We start from the raw sequence: 17,641 nt of genomic DNA on the forward strand, positions 1-17,641 counted from the left end.
CCTAAGCGTCTACTGAAGCAAAGTAACCACGCACAGGTAGTAAATTGTCACATCAATGAAAGACATTACTTACTGTACCCATGGCTGCAGCTGTTTGGGAGCGGATCTACTGCAAAGCAGTTTAAACAGGCATACAGAAAGTAGCCGTATTTCGATTGGAAGAATAATGTGTCACTCAACGTCTAGATATCCACGTTGGTTGGTTGGTTGGTTAAATAAAGGAAGCATATTAGTCAATGCTCAGACAAGGCTCAAGGATTGAAACACGCCTGACTCGTCGAACATGGGAAATCAAGTGAGTCTGAACAACGTTTCATTTAAAGAATTTCGTCTTTCTATCAAACCGTGCCGTTGGCTGTAAATTTATTACCAGTGTTCTGTGATATAGTCACATGGTTGAGGGCTGTCTGTGTATTCAGATTAACATTTTTGTCATTTGGTATCGGTAAACGTGTGCATGTTTCTTGGATTTAGTGCAGTGTCAACTGCAACTGTTTCGTTTCACCTCACTACAATCCACATTACCTCTGCCTCTGCCCTATGTAAGGTGTTACTTGTATTTTCATAGATTGGATACATAACCAGTTGGCTACCATGGGGTGAGTTCGGCAAGGTTAGTCTGACATTTGAAATGTAATATTATTTCACATTGATTTGTTTGGAGTTTTTTTGTTTAACGCCGCACTCAGCAATATTCTAGCTATATGACGGCGGTCTGTAAATAATCGAGTCTGGACCAGACAATCCGGTGATTGACATCATGTGCATCGATCCAAGCAAATTGGATCGATGACAGGCATCAACCAAGTCAGCGAGTCTGACCACCCGATCCCGTTAGTCGCCTCTTACAACAAGCATAGTCACCTTTTACGGCAAGCATGGGTGGCTGAAGATCTATCCTACCCCGGATCTTCACAGGTCTATTTCACATTGAAGAGAGGAAACCTGGATAGTTAATTTGAAGGTAGCCATTGAACCTGCTTGTGTGAACTCAACTAGAACTTCGTCTCGTTTTGGGTGCGCAATCCTCAAGCGATGTGCCAGCTGTCAGTGTATCAGTAAAATTATTTCTATTATCACAATGCTCAACGCTAGTTCATGGATTGAGTTCACATAGAAACATGTAACAGTAACTTGGTCATGTTTTTAAATACAGCAGGTATACAGTTTCCTGTTTATATAAGTCTCTGGTGTGCACGTTGGTTCACTCAGTGGCGCAATATGTTTGAAAGTCATGTTTGTTTTCATGCAGATAAGCGACAGGAAGGGTTTTACTGAAGATTCTGCTGAAGTGTATGTAAGTACTCTTGACATGTTAAATGCTAACATAATGTAAATGTAAATGTAAACGCCGTGTCAAGATCCATCGGATTGGGATTGTTCACTAACCAATATATTAGCAAATATTGCAGTGGGCGCTTATTAGAGCAGAGCGCTTATTACGTCGAATACGGTCTATTCTGTTTTACCATCTGTAATTTTATTATAGACGTGCCAGAGCTCAATTACAATAATGCACCCCTTGTGCCTCTCGGCCTTGCTGGGGGGCACAGGGGGCCCAGTCGTCTAAGGCGCCGCGATTCGCTGTGCAGTGTTGCGTCCCTTGGTCACGCCAGAAACCAATGATTGTGGGTTCGAATCCAGGTTCGCCCCAATTAGGTTTGTCAGCACCATACCCGTGCTCGTGGGTTTCACCAAAGTGGTAAACGTCTCGTACCTGAATCACTTCGGGCTTTCCTCCCACATTAAGCTGACACGCCGCAATATAACTGGAATACTGTTAAAAGCGGCGTTAAACCCAACTCACTCACTCACTCACTCGGCCTTGCTGGCACAACTTAACACGAATAATTGTACGATGTAATAAGCACGCGTTGTTGTGTAATTACATTCCAGGTCACAGTGGAAGAGATCAACAAAAGGTCCCTTGGAAAACTGATAGTAAGGGTTGTTGGACATGAAGGATGGGAGAATAGCGAAGCTGAACAAGTATTAAGACGACAAATCCAAACGTGCATCACGAACATTGACAATTATTCACCTGACACCTGGACAGATGCCCGTGTGACGTTCCTGGGTATGGATGGATCTGCTTACGTCATTCAGTCGGGCAATGGGAAGAGGAGATTCATTGTTCGTCTTGATATAGACGATGAGATTAAATTCGTGGACTTCCAGAAATTAAATAAATCTTAGTTATCTCCCTACAAGTTGAAGGATGTATTGATTGAAGCTGTATCTGCTGTCACGTGTCATACGTAAATAAAATCCACATAGATCATTATCATGTATTATTTGTTTTGTATTCCACTGATCGAATATTATTGAAGAGGCGATTGGTAATTGAAAACATGTTTAAAAGAAGATTAATGCGCTTGTTCTAAACTTCAGTAAGACTCGCCAAGAGTTTTCCTGCAGTACGTCTAAATAATATTCAAAATTTAGGCTATATATTTTTTTATGATACTATACATTGTGCCTTTTGAAGACTTATCCCTTGCACTGGTAAATTAATGTACTTTATTTTTTCATGGACTAGATGTTTTAGGTATGTGGGAGTTTTGAAACTTTGTGAAAACCAAATGTAGCTAAGTCAAGTTCATCAAAAGTTCGTTTGATATATGTAATCCATTTATGTTTGCATTTTCCAAATGGGTCGTCATTAAATAACAAATGGTATACAAGAAGGGATAATTTAGATGATTTCCCGGAAAGTAATTTTGCCCCAAAATTTATCATTCTCATTTTGACGAAATTTGATGGATGGAGATGGAGACTTCTTTCTAGAGCTGAGATGTTTTCAAATCCCCATACTTCGCATCCGTAGAGAAGAACGGGTACAACCATGGTGTCAAAAAGCCGCAGTTGACATTTAAGTGACAAATTTAACTTCCGTCCTTGGCATAAAACATACAACATAGCTTTCGTTGCTTGTTCTATTAGTTGTTGTTTTTTGTTAAAGTGAATTTTGAATTGTTTTTGAAAACAAGGTAGTTATAAAAATCAACTTTATCCAAGACATCATGACCAATTTTGAAATTATGTTTGTAATCAGTTTTTGATCCACCAAATATTAATATGTTAGTTTTGGTAGTATTTCCTTTAAGCCTCCGGTGTATACAATAATTATGAAATGAGTCTAACATATGTTTTAGATCATAAGTTTTTGTGCCCAACAGCACTGCATCATCTGCGTCCAGTAATACAAATAATGTGACAATATAAATAGATCTGTCATGTTATCATTATTATAAAGAATAGACCTTCCTTTGTACAATTTAAAGTAAAGCATAAAAAAATATCGCAGGGTCTTGCACTCTGAATTATGTGTATAATTATTCTGTGCAAATCATAAACCAATAGAAACGTTAATCCTCTCTCTCTGTCACACTTACACACACACACACACTTACACACACACACACACACACACTTACACACACACACACACACACACACACACACACACACACACACACACACACACACACACACACACACGCGCGCGCGCGCGCGAAATCTAACAAACTATGGTTTACTTTTATTACTTCACCAGATACATCTCACTCAATACCCTACTTAGAGCCAACGGCAGAAACGTACCCAAACTCCAAGAACCTTAAGGTCTAGTTTATGCAAGTGACCCTGTAACTGTGAAAATCCTATGTAGGTGAAACATACCGTCCCGTCAACACAAGAATCAAAGACCACAAGACTTCAACCATCAAATCAGACAGTAAATCAGCCACCTCTGACCATATCAGCAACTGCCCAAATCACATCAGCTTGGAAAACGTCCAAACGAACGATGTAACCAACGAGACGGTGTCTAGCCGGGAGAGACACATTTCAGAAATGGAAATTGCCGGTAGAGCCACATTTTCAGCTGAGTGCATTTCACTTATTCTAGCAGGTAATTAATTAATCCGATTACCGATACCTTTATATGAGTGTCCCACATTGAAATTACTAAGCGTGGTGTTCTTTAGAGATACCTTTAAATGAGTGTCCCACATTTAAATTACAAAGCGTGGTGCAGAAAGAAGGTCTGGTGATGGACTATAAGGAAGATGAGGAGGTGAAGAAGCTGGTAAGAAGAACTGCTGCCCTCCCTCTATTACCTCGTGACAATGTGGATGATGTGTGGCTTGATGCCATTGCTGACTCTCCTGCTGGCCCTAAAGTGACTGCCTTCATGGACTACGTGACAACCAGTTGGGTTCAAGGAGGGGCCGTCATGCCAGAGATTTGGAACCATTTCGAAAACCAAGGCCACCGTACCAACAATCCCCTGGAAGGGTGGCACACCAGTGGTCCGAACCTTCACGAAGAAGAAGTACAAGACAAACGCTGCACGTATTGAGTCCCTCAAGATCCAGCTCCTGAACCAACACCTGAGTGAGATGGAATATGCTGACCACGTGGGCGACCTCCTTCATCTGCAGTAATGACATTAAATCCATTATGATATTCATATGCTATTCATATTCATCAATGTAAACTTTTGATGAATATGTTATCCTTGTTGAATAAAAAATGAGAAAACAAGACTTGTTTTGTTATATACGGTAACCTGTTAGAATCACAAAGCATGTTTTGACAGCATAGCCCCGAGAGCCACATTATACAATCACGCAACCATTACCATTGCCGCGAGAGCCACATCAATTTGGGCTATCTATTTTCGAAATGTGGCTTTGCCGGCCTGTAACCCCAGAAGCTGCCCCACCACCCCGAGTGCAAAAGGGTACGCACGACATGTTGTCCTCTCTTTGCAGGCAGGTTTTGTTGTTGAGGATCAAAACCGACTTGGAGGTCTTGACGGGAAATGTAAGCCCTGGGAGACGGGAAATTAGGGAGGGCGAACCGAGAAGGAGATTGTGATCTGACCTATAGACCGTTCTGCCGGTAAGACTTGTGGGAACGATAGCGGAGTTTACCTCCGCAAAGAAGAGACTGTCTGAACAATGAAGTGACGTCATCAAAGGTTTATAAGTCATATAGAATCACCAGATGGAGATAATCCCTCACCGGACCATTAGTTTTAAATCCCACACTTCTAGCCTGCCGGCAAAATGAGAACAAACATGTAGAACCATAACTTAGTTTATCAGTGACAGAAGTAGGGGACTTAGGGGAGCACTGTGACCCGAGACATATTTCTCAGGAATAACTGCCCACCAGGAAGTTCAGTCAGTGTAATTGAACGATAGTAGTAAGGTACATCTGTGCAGAACCACCTCAGGATTCTGGAACCACCTCAGGATTCTGGAACCACCTCAGGATTATAGAACCAAGATGGCGGCACATCCCTTTCCGGTCACGTGACCTGCGCAGTGCAGGATGGGTACCTGCGCGTGCCTCCAAGATGGCGGCGCTTCCGTTTCCGGTGGCGTGCGCCTCCAAGAGGGCGTCACTTCCGTGTCCGGTGGCGCACGCCTCCAAGAGGGCGTTGCCTCCGTTTCCGGGGAGAAGGAGGGGAGGGGGGAAACCCGGAGAAGCGCCCGTAAAAGGTGAACGGGATCGACATGGAAAGAAGCGCGTCAAACATCGTTTGTTGTTGTTGTTGTTCTAAACATAGACGGGGTGGCGGTGGTGAAAGGAGGGAGGGAGGGTGGTGGTGGTGGTGGTGGTGGTGGTGAAGGGAGGGAGGGAGGGAAGGAGGAAAGGTGGAGACGGGTTCATGGTGTGGTTTTGGAGGGTCGTCAAAGCAAAGGAGGAAAGTTGTCTTTCGGGAGAGATGGGTGGCCCTGAAAAGGGCCGTTTTGATGTTTACATGCATGTACACGCCATGGTGCAAAGGCACGGGTGGACATTCATCTGTCTCCTGACAGGACACCTACCGGTGTGCGTTAACCGCCGCACGTAGGTGTCCTTGAGGATGGTCTTACAGTACACACATTGAAATGTTCCATCCCGTGCCCTTGTGCCAAGGGCGTACACAGGCAGGCCCCCTTGGCATGTACCGCATTGCCATGGTGGAGGCAATGGCAATGGCGGTACTGCTTCTTTCTTCTCCAACTCCGAGCGACACCCTTTGCACAGTGGCAAAGGCTGCACCACTGAGGCTAGCTCCAGATCCCAGCTTTCAGACATTCTTGATTTTTCGAATCAATTTTACAAGTGACACTGATCCATTCGAATCCACTTTTGTTTTATAGGAGAGGTACTGACACCCTGCTTCTTGGTTGGTTCCCCAGGCCGCAGCCCCGATTGGTTCGTTCCGGTGCCTGGCCAGCACCTCGGTTTTCCAAAGCGGACCGACCCCTGTGTTTCTTTTCCATAGGAAATGGATTTTACCATGGGAGAGAAAGCACAACCCCGGTTCGGCCAATCAGAGCCCGCCATGGCCCGAGCGCGGCTTCTGATTGGTCGATAACCCAGGCTTCGGATTGGTCCGATTTCGATCCGGGTTTTTTTCTACTTGGGTAGCCTTGGTATTTTTTTGAGGTAGACGGTCGTCTGAATGCTAAAGGAAGGTGAACATTCATAGGTAGACATGAACGTGGGAATGCCTACGTGATGTACGTGTGTGTCACTCCCATGCCAATCGGAATGTCAATCGGAATGTCATGTGGGTTCTTTGTTTTGGATTGTTGTTTGGGTTGGTAAAGCAAAGGTGGAAAGTTGTCTTTTGGGTGAGATGGGTGGCCCTGAAAAGGGCCGTATTAACAGGAACTTGAACTGGAACTTGAACGGGAACGCAGGACACGGGAAACGTCCTCCTAGGCAGCCGGCTATGCTACGTCATTCGTGTACCTCTGTTTCTCTTCGCAGAGATAGTGTAGTTGTAGTTGGTGCTGGTGTTTCACCAGCCCGGTTAGCTTGAGGTAATCGCAGTCTGGGGACCACTTGTGATGTGCCGCCCAAGGATTGTCGTGGGGTGCCCATTGTCTCAGCCGCACACCACATTGGAAACAGCACACACCATCGGCACCCTGAGTGTAGACAAAGCCCGCATGAGCCATCTCTTCAGCAGTCTGATACATTTGCGTGGGCCACGTCTCAAACGAAGCGAGCCTTCTTTCAAAGCGTAGATAATAGTGCGATGGCGTTTGACTGAGCAGTGACACCGCCTCCTCGGCATGACTCTTACTCCAACATCCACGAGTATCTGTACTATCCATCCCCACATCTTCGCCACGCGTCGTCGTACCACTCTTCTTTGTTTCAGCCATTCTTGATTTTATCACATCAATTTTACAAGTGACACTGGGCCACTCGAATCCACTCTTGTTTTATGGGGGAAGAACAGTTGGTTTTCCAAAACGACCCGACCCTTGTGTTTCTTTTCCATAGGAAATGGATTTTACCATGGGAGAGAAAGCACAACTCGGGTCGGGTGCTGTCTTCTGATTGGTCGATGCTGTCTTCTGATTGGTCGACAATCCAGGCTTCGGATTGGTCCGATTTCGATCCTGTTTTGGGGAAGGGTTGTCCATCCATCAGACGTTCAGACCCTCTTAGAGTACAGGCGTTCATCAGACACACATCGCTATCATGACGAGCAACCAAAGTACGCCTTATCGTTTGGAGAGGAAAGATACCACCCGCTCCAGACGGTTAAGAACTGCTAATCATACCTATCGTTTGACTTTCAACCCAGACTACTTGGACACCGTACCACCGGAACGCGTCCCCATGGAACTGCCAGCTTTATTTGACAGGGTGATCGATGACTTTTATGAACAGATGTCAGGTCAGAAGGGAGATCGTATTGGTCTAGGTATCGATCATCCCGCTTTGAACACTCCCATACGGATTCCCTTTCGACGTTTTGAAGATCTCCATGGGGTAAATATTTTACAGGCCGTGGAAAAAGTCCAACAGTCCAACAAAGACCTGAACATCGATGACACCATGGATGTGACTTAAGTACACGTCGCAGATCCCGACAGGCTCGGATCGGGCAGTGGTGCTCCCCGGCTGAAAAACGTGATTGGACTCGAAGCTTTTTTAACACGCAAAAAGTGCATCGTACGGATCAAGAACGAAGATCAATCCTGTTTGGCACGGGCCCTGGTGGTGGCACAGCATTATGCCCACAAGCCTCACCCTCTGACCCCAGCATGGACCGCCCAGCGAATGAGACTGACGAGAACGAATCGCGACGACGTTCAAGGCATACGGGCACGGGCCTTGTTTCGACGCCTTGGCCTGCATGAAGGTCCCTGTCGGGGGCTGGACGACCTCGCACGCGTGGGACGGGCCTTGACCCTCCTGCATTATCAACTGAAAGTCTACAGTCAAGAGGTGGGTCAGAGACTGTTGTACAAGTGTGATGAGGCTCCACCCCACGCCAGGGTGCTGCATCTATACCATCATGATCAGCACTACGATGTCATCACTTCCATGTCCGCTTTTTATGGCTCTGTCCATTACTGCGAACGCTGCGACAAACGTTACGACCATCCCGAAAAACATCCCTGCACCAAGGAATACCGCTGTTACCGCTGCTTCTACTCTAGTTATTGCGGACGACAGGAAGAGCACGGGATCCCTTGCTTGACATGTCAAGGTTGGTTCCCCAATCCAACATGTTACACCCGACATCTCCAGTCACCGTCAGAGGGAAAACCCAGCGCCTGTCAATCGATTCACAGGTGCCCGAACTGTTTTCAGCTGGTCCGCGTCTTGGAGACCCTCATGGTTCACCACGAGTGCTTCGACGAAGAACATCCCTGCTTGGTGTGCCGAGAACCCATGACTCCAGACCATCGCTGTTACATGACGCCTCTCCGTGAAGAAAACGAGGAGGAGGAGGAGGAGGAGGAGGAGGAGGGGGAGGGGGAGGAGGGGGAAGAGGAACAACATCACGTACAAGACGACGTCCAATACGCCTTCTACGATTTTGAATGCATGCAAGACACGGGGGAACACATTCCAAAACACGTGAGATCGTGTTTCGAGGGCCCACCTGGAAGAGGTGGAGGAGGTGGAAGAGGTCATGGAAGTGGAGAAAACAAAGAAGCCAAAGAACAAGAACACCTCCTGCCATACAGTCCCGAAGGAGGATCGCATTTATGTGATGGCCCACAATGCACGATCCTATGATTTACACTTAATCCTGAAGGGTCTGTCCCCCCTCCTGGTGACACTCCCCACCAAGATTCGACATGGCCAACAAATTTTGCAGATGACCCTGGGACGGTTGTGTTTCGAAGACAGCTTAAATTTCATCCCTTACCCCCTGAAAGCCTTTCCCAAGGGCTTTGGGTTGAAAGAAATGAAGAAAGGGTACTTTCCACACTTTTTCAATACGAGAGTCAATCAGACCTACAGAGGTCCCTATCCACCAGCCGTCACGTACGATCCCGATGGCATGTCTCCCGCGGAACGCACAGCCTTCCTCCAGTGGCATACCCAAAAAGTGCAAGAAGGAGCCTTGTTCGACTTACAAGAAGAACTTTTAGCTTACTGCCAGAGCGATGTGGACATTTTGAGACGGGGATGCGCCGACTTCCGACAGAACGCCATCCACTCGGTGGGCATGGATCCCTTTGTGGAAGCGATGACAGCTGCTGCGTTCACCATGAAATCCTTCCGAAAACACGACCTGAAACCCAATACCATCGCCATTCTTCCACCTCAAGGCTATCAACCCAAGAGAAACTATTCCCAGGCCTGTATGCACTGGCTCCACTATCTGATGGAAAGGGACCCCCATCTGCATCTCCAGCACGCCAGGAATGGCGGTGAAAAAGAGTTCACCTGTGGAGAGGGCCAACATCGGTACAGCATGGATGGGTACGATCCAGCGACAGGCACCATCTACGAATTCCTGGGCTGTTTCTGGCATGGGTGCAAGACCTGTCACAAGACCCGACGTGGAGACCCGCATCCCGTCCTGGGCTCGTCGTTGGGAGCCCGTTACACCGACACCCACTACCGCTTGAGTCTCTTGAGTCAACACCCTGAGGTGAAACGGATCGTCACCCTGTGGGAGCACGAGTTTACGAAAATGCAACGGGAGGACTCCGCTCTACGTGCTTTCTTGCAGGGACCCTGCACTGTAGTCACGTCCCTGGGCCGCTCAACCCTCGCGACGCCTTCTATGGAGGACGCACCAATGCCACGCGATTATGCTACGAAGCCCAAGAAGGTGAAACCATCAAGTACATCGATATTTGTTCCCTTTATCCCTACATTTGTAAGACCGGAGCGTTTCCCACGGGACACCCGACCCTTCTCCATCAACCCCCTGTGGACACGTTGTTTGAACTGAAAGGTCTGATCCAATGCCGTGTCCTACCCCCGAAACGACTCTACCATCCGCTACTGCCTTACAGATCGGGTGGCAAACTGCTCTGTCCTTTGTGCCGTACGTGTGCCGATACCCGGTCAGACTCCCCCTGCGAGCACACGGACAAAGAGAGGTCATGGGTGGGGACGTACGCCACAGTAGAACTCCAGGAAGCCGTGAAGAAGTATGACTACCGGGTGCTTCAGATCTACGACGTTTGGCATTTTGACACCTTTGCACAGCATGACCCCGGCACCCAGCAAGTGGGACTCTTTGACACTTACATCGATCGACATTTCCATGGAACTGCCAGCTTTATTTGACAGGGTGATCGATGACTTTTATGAACAGATGTCAGGTCAGAAGGGAGATCGTATTGGTCTAGGTATCGATCATCCCGCTTTGAACACTCCCATACGGATTCCCTTTCGACGTTTTGAAGATCTCCATGGGGTAAATATTTTACAGGCCGTGGAAAAAGTCCAACAGTCCAACAAAGACCTGAACATCGATGACACCATGGATGTGACTTTAGTACACGTCGCAGATCCCGACAGGCTCGGATCGGGCAGTGGTGCTCCCCGGCTGAAAAACGTGATTGGACTCGAAGCTTTTTTAACACGCAAAAAGTGCATCGTACGGATCAAGAACGAAGATCAATCCTGTTTGGCACGGGCCCTGGTGGTGGCACAGCATTATGCCCACAAGCCTCACCCTCTGACCCCAGCATGGACCGCCCAGCGAATGAGACTGACGAGAACGAATCGCGACGACGTTCAAGGCATACGGGCACGGGCCTTGTTTCGACGCCTTGGCCTGCATGAAGGTCCCTGTCGGGGGCTGGACGACCTCGCATGCGTGGGACGGGCCTTGACCCTCCTGCATTATCAACTGAAAGTCTACATTCAAGAGGTGGGTCAGAGACTGTTGTACAAGTGTGATGAGGCTCCACCCAACGCCAGGGTGCTGCATCTATACCATCATGATCAGCACTACGATGTCATCACTTCCATGTCCGCTTTTTATGGCTCTGTCCATTACTGCGAACGCTGCGACAAACGTTACGACCATCCCGAAAAACATCCCTGCACCAAGGAATACCGCTGTTACCGCTGCTTCTACTCTAGTTATTGCGGACCCCAGGAAGAGCACGGGATCCCTTGCTTGACATGTCAAGGTTGGTTCCCCAATCCAACATGTTACACCCGACATCTCCAGTCACCGTCAGAGGGAAAACCCAGCGCCTGTCAATCGATTCACAGGTGCCCGAACTGTTTTCAGCTGGTCCGCGTCTTGGAGACCCTCATGGTTCACCACGAGTGCTTCGACGAAGAACATCCCTGCTTGGTGTGCCGAGAACCCATGACTCCAGACCATCGCTGTTACATGACGCCTCTCCGTGAAGAAAACGAGGAGGAGGAGGAGGAGGAGGAGGAGGAGGGGGAGGGGGAGGAGGGGGAAGAGGAACAACATCACGTACAAGACGACGTCCAATACGCCTTCTACGATTTTGAATGCATGCAAGACACGGGGGAACACATTCCAAAACACGTGAGATCGTGTTTCGAGGGCCCACCTGGAAGAGGTGGAGGAGGTGGAAGAGGTCATGGAAGTGGAGAAAACAAAGAAGCCAAAGAACAAGAACACCTCCTGCCATACAGTCCCGAAGGAGGATCGCATTTATGTGATGGCCCACAATGCACGATCCTATGATTTACACTTAATCCTGAAGGGTCTGTCCCCCCTCCTGGTGACACTCCCCACCAAGATTCGACATGGCCAACAAATTTTGCAGATGACCCTGGGACGGTTGTGTTTCGAAGACAGCTTAAATTTCATCCCTTACCCCCTGAAAGCCTTTCCCAAGGGCTTTGGGTTGAAAGAAATGAAGAAAGGGTACTTTCCACACTTTTTCAATACGAGAGTCAATCAGACCTACAGAGGTCCCTATCCACCAGCCGTCACGTACGATCCCGATGGCATGTCTCCCGCGGAACGCACAGCCTTCCTCCAGTGGCATACCCAAAAAGTGCAAGAAGGAGCCTTGTTCGACTTACAAGAAGAACTTTTAGCTTACTGCCAGAGCGATGTGGACATTTTGAGACGGGGATGCGCCGACTTCCGACAGAACGCCATCCACTCGGTGGGCATGGATCCCTTTGTGGAAGCGATGACAGCTGCTGCGTTCACCATGAAATCCTTCCGAAAACACGACCTGAAACCCAATACCATCGCCATTCTTCCACCTCAAGGCTATCAACCCAAGAGAAACTATTCCCAGGCCTGTATGCACTGGCTCCACTATCTGATGGAAAGGGACCCCCATCTGCATCTCCAGCACGCCAGGAATGGCGGTGAAAAAGAGTTCACCTGTGGAGAGGGCCAACATCGGTACAGCATGGATGGGTACGATCCAGCGACAGGCACCATCTACGAATTCCTGGGCTGTTTCTGGCATGGGTGCAAGACCTGTCACAAGACCCGACGTGGAGAACCGCATCCCGTCCTGGGCTCGTCGTTGGGAGCCCGTTACACCGACACCCACTACCGCTTGAGTCTCTTGAGTCAACACCCTGAGGTGAAACGGATCGTCACCCTGTGGGAGCACGAGTTTACGAAAATGCAACGGGAGGACTCCGCTCTACGTGCTTTCTTGCAGGGACCCTGCACTGTAGTCACGTCCCTGGGCCGCTCAACCCTCGCGACGCCTTCTATGGAGGACGCACCAATGCCACGCGATTATGCTACGAAGCCCAAGAAGGTGAAACCATCAAGTACATCGATATTTGTTCCCTTTATCCCTACATTTGTAAGACCGGAGCGTTTCCCACGGGACACCCGACCCTTCTCCATCAACCCCCTGTGGACACGTTGTTTGAACTGAAAGGTCTGATCCAATGCCGTGTCCTACCCCCGAAACGACTCTACCATCCGCTACTGCCTTACAGATCGGGTGGCAAACTGCTCTGTCCTTTGTGCCGTACGTGTGCCGATACCCGGTCAGACTCCCCCTGCGAGCACACGGACGAAGAGAGGTCATGGGTGGGGACGTACGCCACCGTAGAACTCCAGGAAGCCGTGAAGAAGTATGACTACCGGGTGCTTCAGATCTACGACGTTTGGCATTTTGACACCTTTGCACAGCATGACCCCGGCACCCAGCAAGTGGGACTCTTTGACACTTACATCGATCGACATTTCCATGGAACTGCCAGCTTTATTTGACAGGGTGATCGATGACTTTTATGAACAGATGTCAGGTCAGAAGGGAGATCGTATTGGTCTAGGTATCGATCATCCCGCTTTGAACACTCCCATACGGATTCCCTTTCGACGTTTTGAAGATCTCCATGGGGTAAATATTTTACAGGCCGTGGAAAAAGTCCAACAGTCCAACAAAGACCTGAACATCGATGACACCATGGATGTGACTTTAGTACACGTCGCAGATCCCGACAGGCTCGGATCGGGCAGTGGTGCTCCCCGGCTGAAAAACGTGATTGGACTCGAAGCTTTTTTAACACGCAAAAAGTGCATCGTACGGATCAAGAACGAAGATCAATCCTGTTTGGCACGGGCCCTGGTGGTGGCACAGCATTATGCCCACAAGCCTCACCCTCTGACCCCAGCATGGACCGCCCAGCGAATGAGACTGACGAGAACGAATCGCGACGACGTTCAAGGCATACGGGCACGGGCCTTGTTTCGACGCCTTGGCCTGCATGAAGGTCCCTGTCGGGGGCTGGACGACCTCGCACGCGTGGGACGGGCCTTGACCCTCCTGCATTATCAACTGAAAGTCTACATTCAAGAGGTGGGTCAGAGACTGTTGTACAAGTGTGATGAGGCTCCACCCAACGCCAGGGTGCTGCATCTATACCATCATGATCAGCACTACGATGTCATCACTTCCATGTCCGCTTTTTATGGCTCTGTCCATTACTGCGAACGCTGCGACAAACGTTACGACCATCCCGAAAAACATCCCTGCACCAAGGAATACCGCTGTTACCGCTGCTTCTACTCTAGTTATTGCGGACCCCAGGAAGAGCACGGGATCCCTTGCTTGACATGTCAAGGTTGGTTCCCCAATCCAACATGTTACGAGGGGAGGAGGAGGAGGAGGAGGAGGAGGGGGAGGAGGGGGAAGAGGAACAACATCATGTACAAGACGACGTCCAATACGCCTTCTACGATTTTGAATGCATGCAAGACACGGGGGAACACATTCCAAAACACGTGAGATCGTGTTTCGAGGGCCCACCTGGAAGAGGTGGAGGAGGTGGAAGAGGTCATGGAAGTGGAGAAAACAAAGAAGCCAAAGAACAAGAACACCTCCTGCCATACAGTCCCGAAGGAGGATCGCATTTATGTGATGGCCCACAATGCACGATCCTATGATTTACACTTAATCCTGAAGGGTCTGTCCCCCCTCCTGGTGACACTCCCCACCAAGATTCGACATGGCCAACAAATTTTGCAGATGACCCTGGGACGGTTGTGTTTCGAAGACAGCTTAAATTTCATCCCTTACCCCCTGAAAGCCTTTCCCAAGGGCTTTGGGTTGAAAGAAATGAAGAAAGGGTACTTTCCACACTTTTTCAATACGAGAGTCAATCAGACCTACAGAGGTCCCTATCCACCAGCCGTCACGTACGATCCCGATGGCATGTCTCCCGCGGAACGCACAGCCTTCCTCCAGTGGCATACCCAAAAAGTGCAAGAAGGAGCCTTGTTCGACTTACAAGAAGAACTTTTAGCTTAGTGCCAGAGCGATGTGGACATTTTGAGACGGGGATGCGCCGACTTCCGACAGAACGCCATCCACTCGGTGGGCATGGATCCCTTTGTGGAAGCGATGACAGCTGCTGCGTTCACCATGAAATCCTTCCGAAAACACGACCTGAAACCCAATACCATCGCCATTCTTCCACCTCAAGGCTATCAACCCAAGAGAAACTATTCCCAGGCCTGTATGCACTGGCTCCACTATCTGATGGAAAGGGACCCCCATCTGCATCTCCAGCACGCCAGGAATGGCGGTGAAAAAGAGTTCACCTGTGGAGAGGGCCAACATCGGTACAGCATGGATGGGTACGATCCAGCGACAGGCACCATCTACGAATTCCTGGGCTGTTTCTGGCATGGGTGCAAGACCTGTCACAAGACCCGACGTGGAGAACCGCATCCCGTCCTGGGCTCGTCGTTGGGAGCCCGTTACACCGACACCCACTACCGCTTGAGTCTCTTGAGTCAACACCCTGAGGTGAAACGGATCGTCACCCTGTGGGAGCACGAGTTTACGAAAATGCAACGGGAGGACTCCGCTCTACGTGCTTTCTTGCAGGGACCCTGCACTGTAGTCACGTCCCTGGGCCGCTCAACCCTCGCGACGCCTTCTATGGAGGACGCACCAATGCCACGCGATTATGCTACGAAGCCCAAGAAGGTGAAACCATCAAGTACATCGATATTTGTTCCCTTTATCCCTACATTTGTAAGACCGGAGCGTTTCCCACGGGACACCCGACCCTTTTTCCATCAAGCCCCTGTGGACACGTTGTTTGAACTGAAAGGTCTGATCCAATGCCGTGTCCTACCCCCGAAACGACTCTACCATCCGCTACTGCCTTACAGATCGGGTGGCAAACTGCTCTGTCCTTTGTGCCGTACGTGTGCCGATACCCGGTCAGACTCCCCCTGCGAGCACACGGACGAAGAGAGGTCATGGGTGGGGACGTACGCCACCGTAGAACTCCAGGAAGCCGTGAAGAAGTATGACTACCGGGTGCTTCAGATCTACGACGTTTGGCATTTTGACACCTTTGCACAGCATGACCCCGGCACCCAGCAAGTGGGACTCTTTGACACTTACATCGATCGACATTTCCATGGAACTGCCAGCTTTATTTGACAGGGTGATCGATGACTTTTATGAACAGATGTCAGGTCAGAAGGGAGATCGTATTGGTCTAGGTATCGATCATCCCGCTTTGAACACTCCCATACGGATTCCCTTTCGACGTTTTGAAGATCTCCATGGGGTAAATATTTTACAGGCCGTGGAAAAAGTCCAACAGTCCAACAAAGACCTGAACATCGATGACACCATGGATGTGACTTTAGTACACGTCGCAGATCCCGACAGGCTCGGATCGGGCAGTGGTGCTCCCCGGCTGAAAAACGTGATTGGACTCGAAGCTTTTTTAACACGCAAAAAGTGCATCGTACGGATCAAGAACGAAGATCAATCCTGTTTGGCACGGGCCCTGGTGGTGGCACAGCATTATGCCCACAAGCCTCACCCTCTGACCCCAGCATGGACCGCCCAGCGAATGAGACTGACGAGAACGAATCGCGACGACGTTCAAGGCATACGGGCACGGGCCTTGTTTCGACGCCTTGGCCTGCATGAAGGTCCCTGTCGGGGGCTGGACGACCTCGCACGCGTGGGACGGGCCTTGACCCTCCTGCATTATCAACTGAAAGTCTACATTCAAGAGGTGGGTCAGAGACTGTTGTACAAGTGTGATGAGGCTCCACCCAACGCCAGGGTGCTGCATCTATACCATCATGATCAGCACTACGATGTCATCACTTCCATGTCCGCTTTTTATGGCTCTGTCCATTACTGCGAACGCTGCGACAAACGTTACGACCATCCCGAAAAACATCCCTGCACCAAGGAATACCGCTGTTACCGCTGCTTCTACTCTAGTTATTGCGAACCCCAGGAAGAGCACGGGATCCCTTGCTTGACATGTCAAGGTTGGTTCCCCAATCCAACATGTTACACCCGACATCTCCAGTCACCGTCAGAGGGAAAACCCAGCGCCTGTCAATCGATTCACAGGTGCCCGAACTGTTTTCAGCTGGTCCGCGTCTTGGAGACCCTCATGGTTCACCACGAGTGCTTCGACGAAGAACATCCCTGCTTGGTGTGCCGAGAACCCATGACTCCAGACCATCGCTGTTACATGACGCCTCTCCGTGAAGAAAACGAGGAGGAGGAGGAGGAGGAGGAGGAGGAGGGGGAGGAGGAGGGGGAGGGGGAGGAGGGGGAAGAGGAACAACATCACGTACAAGACGACGTCCAATACGCCTTCTACGATTTTGAATGCATGCAAGACACGGGGGAACACATTCCAAAACACGTGAGATCGTGTTTCGAGGGCCCACCTGGAAGAGGTGGAGGAGGTGGAAGAGGTCATGGAAGTGGAGAAAACAAAGAAGCCAAAGAACAAGAACACCTCCTGCCATACAGTCCCGAAGGAGGATCGCATTTATGTGATGGCCCACAATGCACGATCCTATGATTTACACTTAATCCTGAAGGGTCTGTCCCCCCTCCTGGTGACACTCCCCACCAAGATTCGACATGGCCAACAAATTTTGCAG

The 17,641-nt window shown here is 49.5% G+C and overlaps 2 protein-coding genes across 2 annotated transcripts; both read left to right on the plus strand.

Annotated features, from left to right (window-relative positions):
* The first annotated feature begins 283 nt into the window (after positions 1–283).
* Positions 284–2,196, plus strand: LOC139460700 (uncharacterized). The gene is made up of 4 exons (XM_071242179.1): positions 284–295; positions 569–613; positions 1,253–1,297; positions 1,897–2,196. The coding sequence occupies exons 1-4, from the start codon at positions 284–286 to the stop codon at positions 2,194–2,196; spliced, it is 402 nt and encodes a 133-aa protein (XP_071098280.1).
* Positions 2,197–9,136: 6,940 nt separating this feature from the next.
* LOC139460346 (uncharacterized) lies at positions 9,137–10,566 on the plus strand. Its single transcript, XM_071241836.1, has 2 exons — positions 9,137–10,115; positions 10,346–10,566. Exons 1-2 carry the CDS (start codon positions 9,137–9,139, stop codon positions 10,564–10,566), a joined length of 1,200 nt encoding a protein of 399 aa, XP_071097937.1.
* The last annotated feature ends 7,075 nt before the right edge of the window (positions 10,567–17,641 follow it).

The sequence above is a fragment of the Haliotis cracherodii genome, unplaced genomic scaffold, assembly GCF_022045235.1.
Source record: "Haliotis cracherodii isolate W230 unplaced genomic scaffold, xgHalCrac1.p SCAF_14, whole genome shotgun sequence".
Taxonomy (NCBI): domain Eukaryota; kingdom Metazoa; phylum Mollusca; class Gastropoda; order Lepetellida; family Haliotidae; genus Haliotis; species Haliotis cracherodii.

Excerpts from the sequence above, each read along its gene's own strand:
- LOC139460346 (XM_071241836.1), top strand. The coding sequence starts at position 9,137 with ATGACCCTGGGACGGTTGTGTTTCGAAGACAGCTTAAATTTCATCCCT. Across the intron at positions 10,116-10,345 it reads CAAGAAGGTGAAACCATCAA|ACTCCCCCTGCGAGCACACG; the intron begins GTACATCGATAT and ends ATACCCGGTCAG.
- LOC139460700 (XM_071242179.1), top strand. Across the intron at positions 614-1,252 it reads CATGGGGTGAGTTCGGCAAG|ATAAGCGACAGGAAGGGTTT; the intron begins GTTAGTCTGACA and ends GTTTTCATGCAG. Across the intron at positions 1,298-1,896 it reads AAGATTCTGCTGAAGTGTAT|GTCACAGTGGAAGAGATCAA; the intron begins GTAAGTACTCTT and ends ATTACATTCCAG.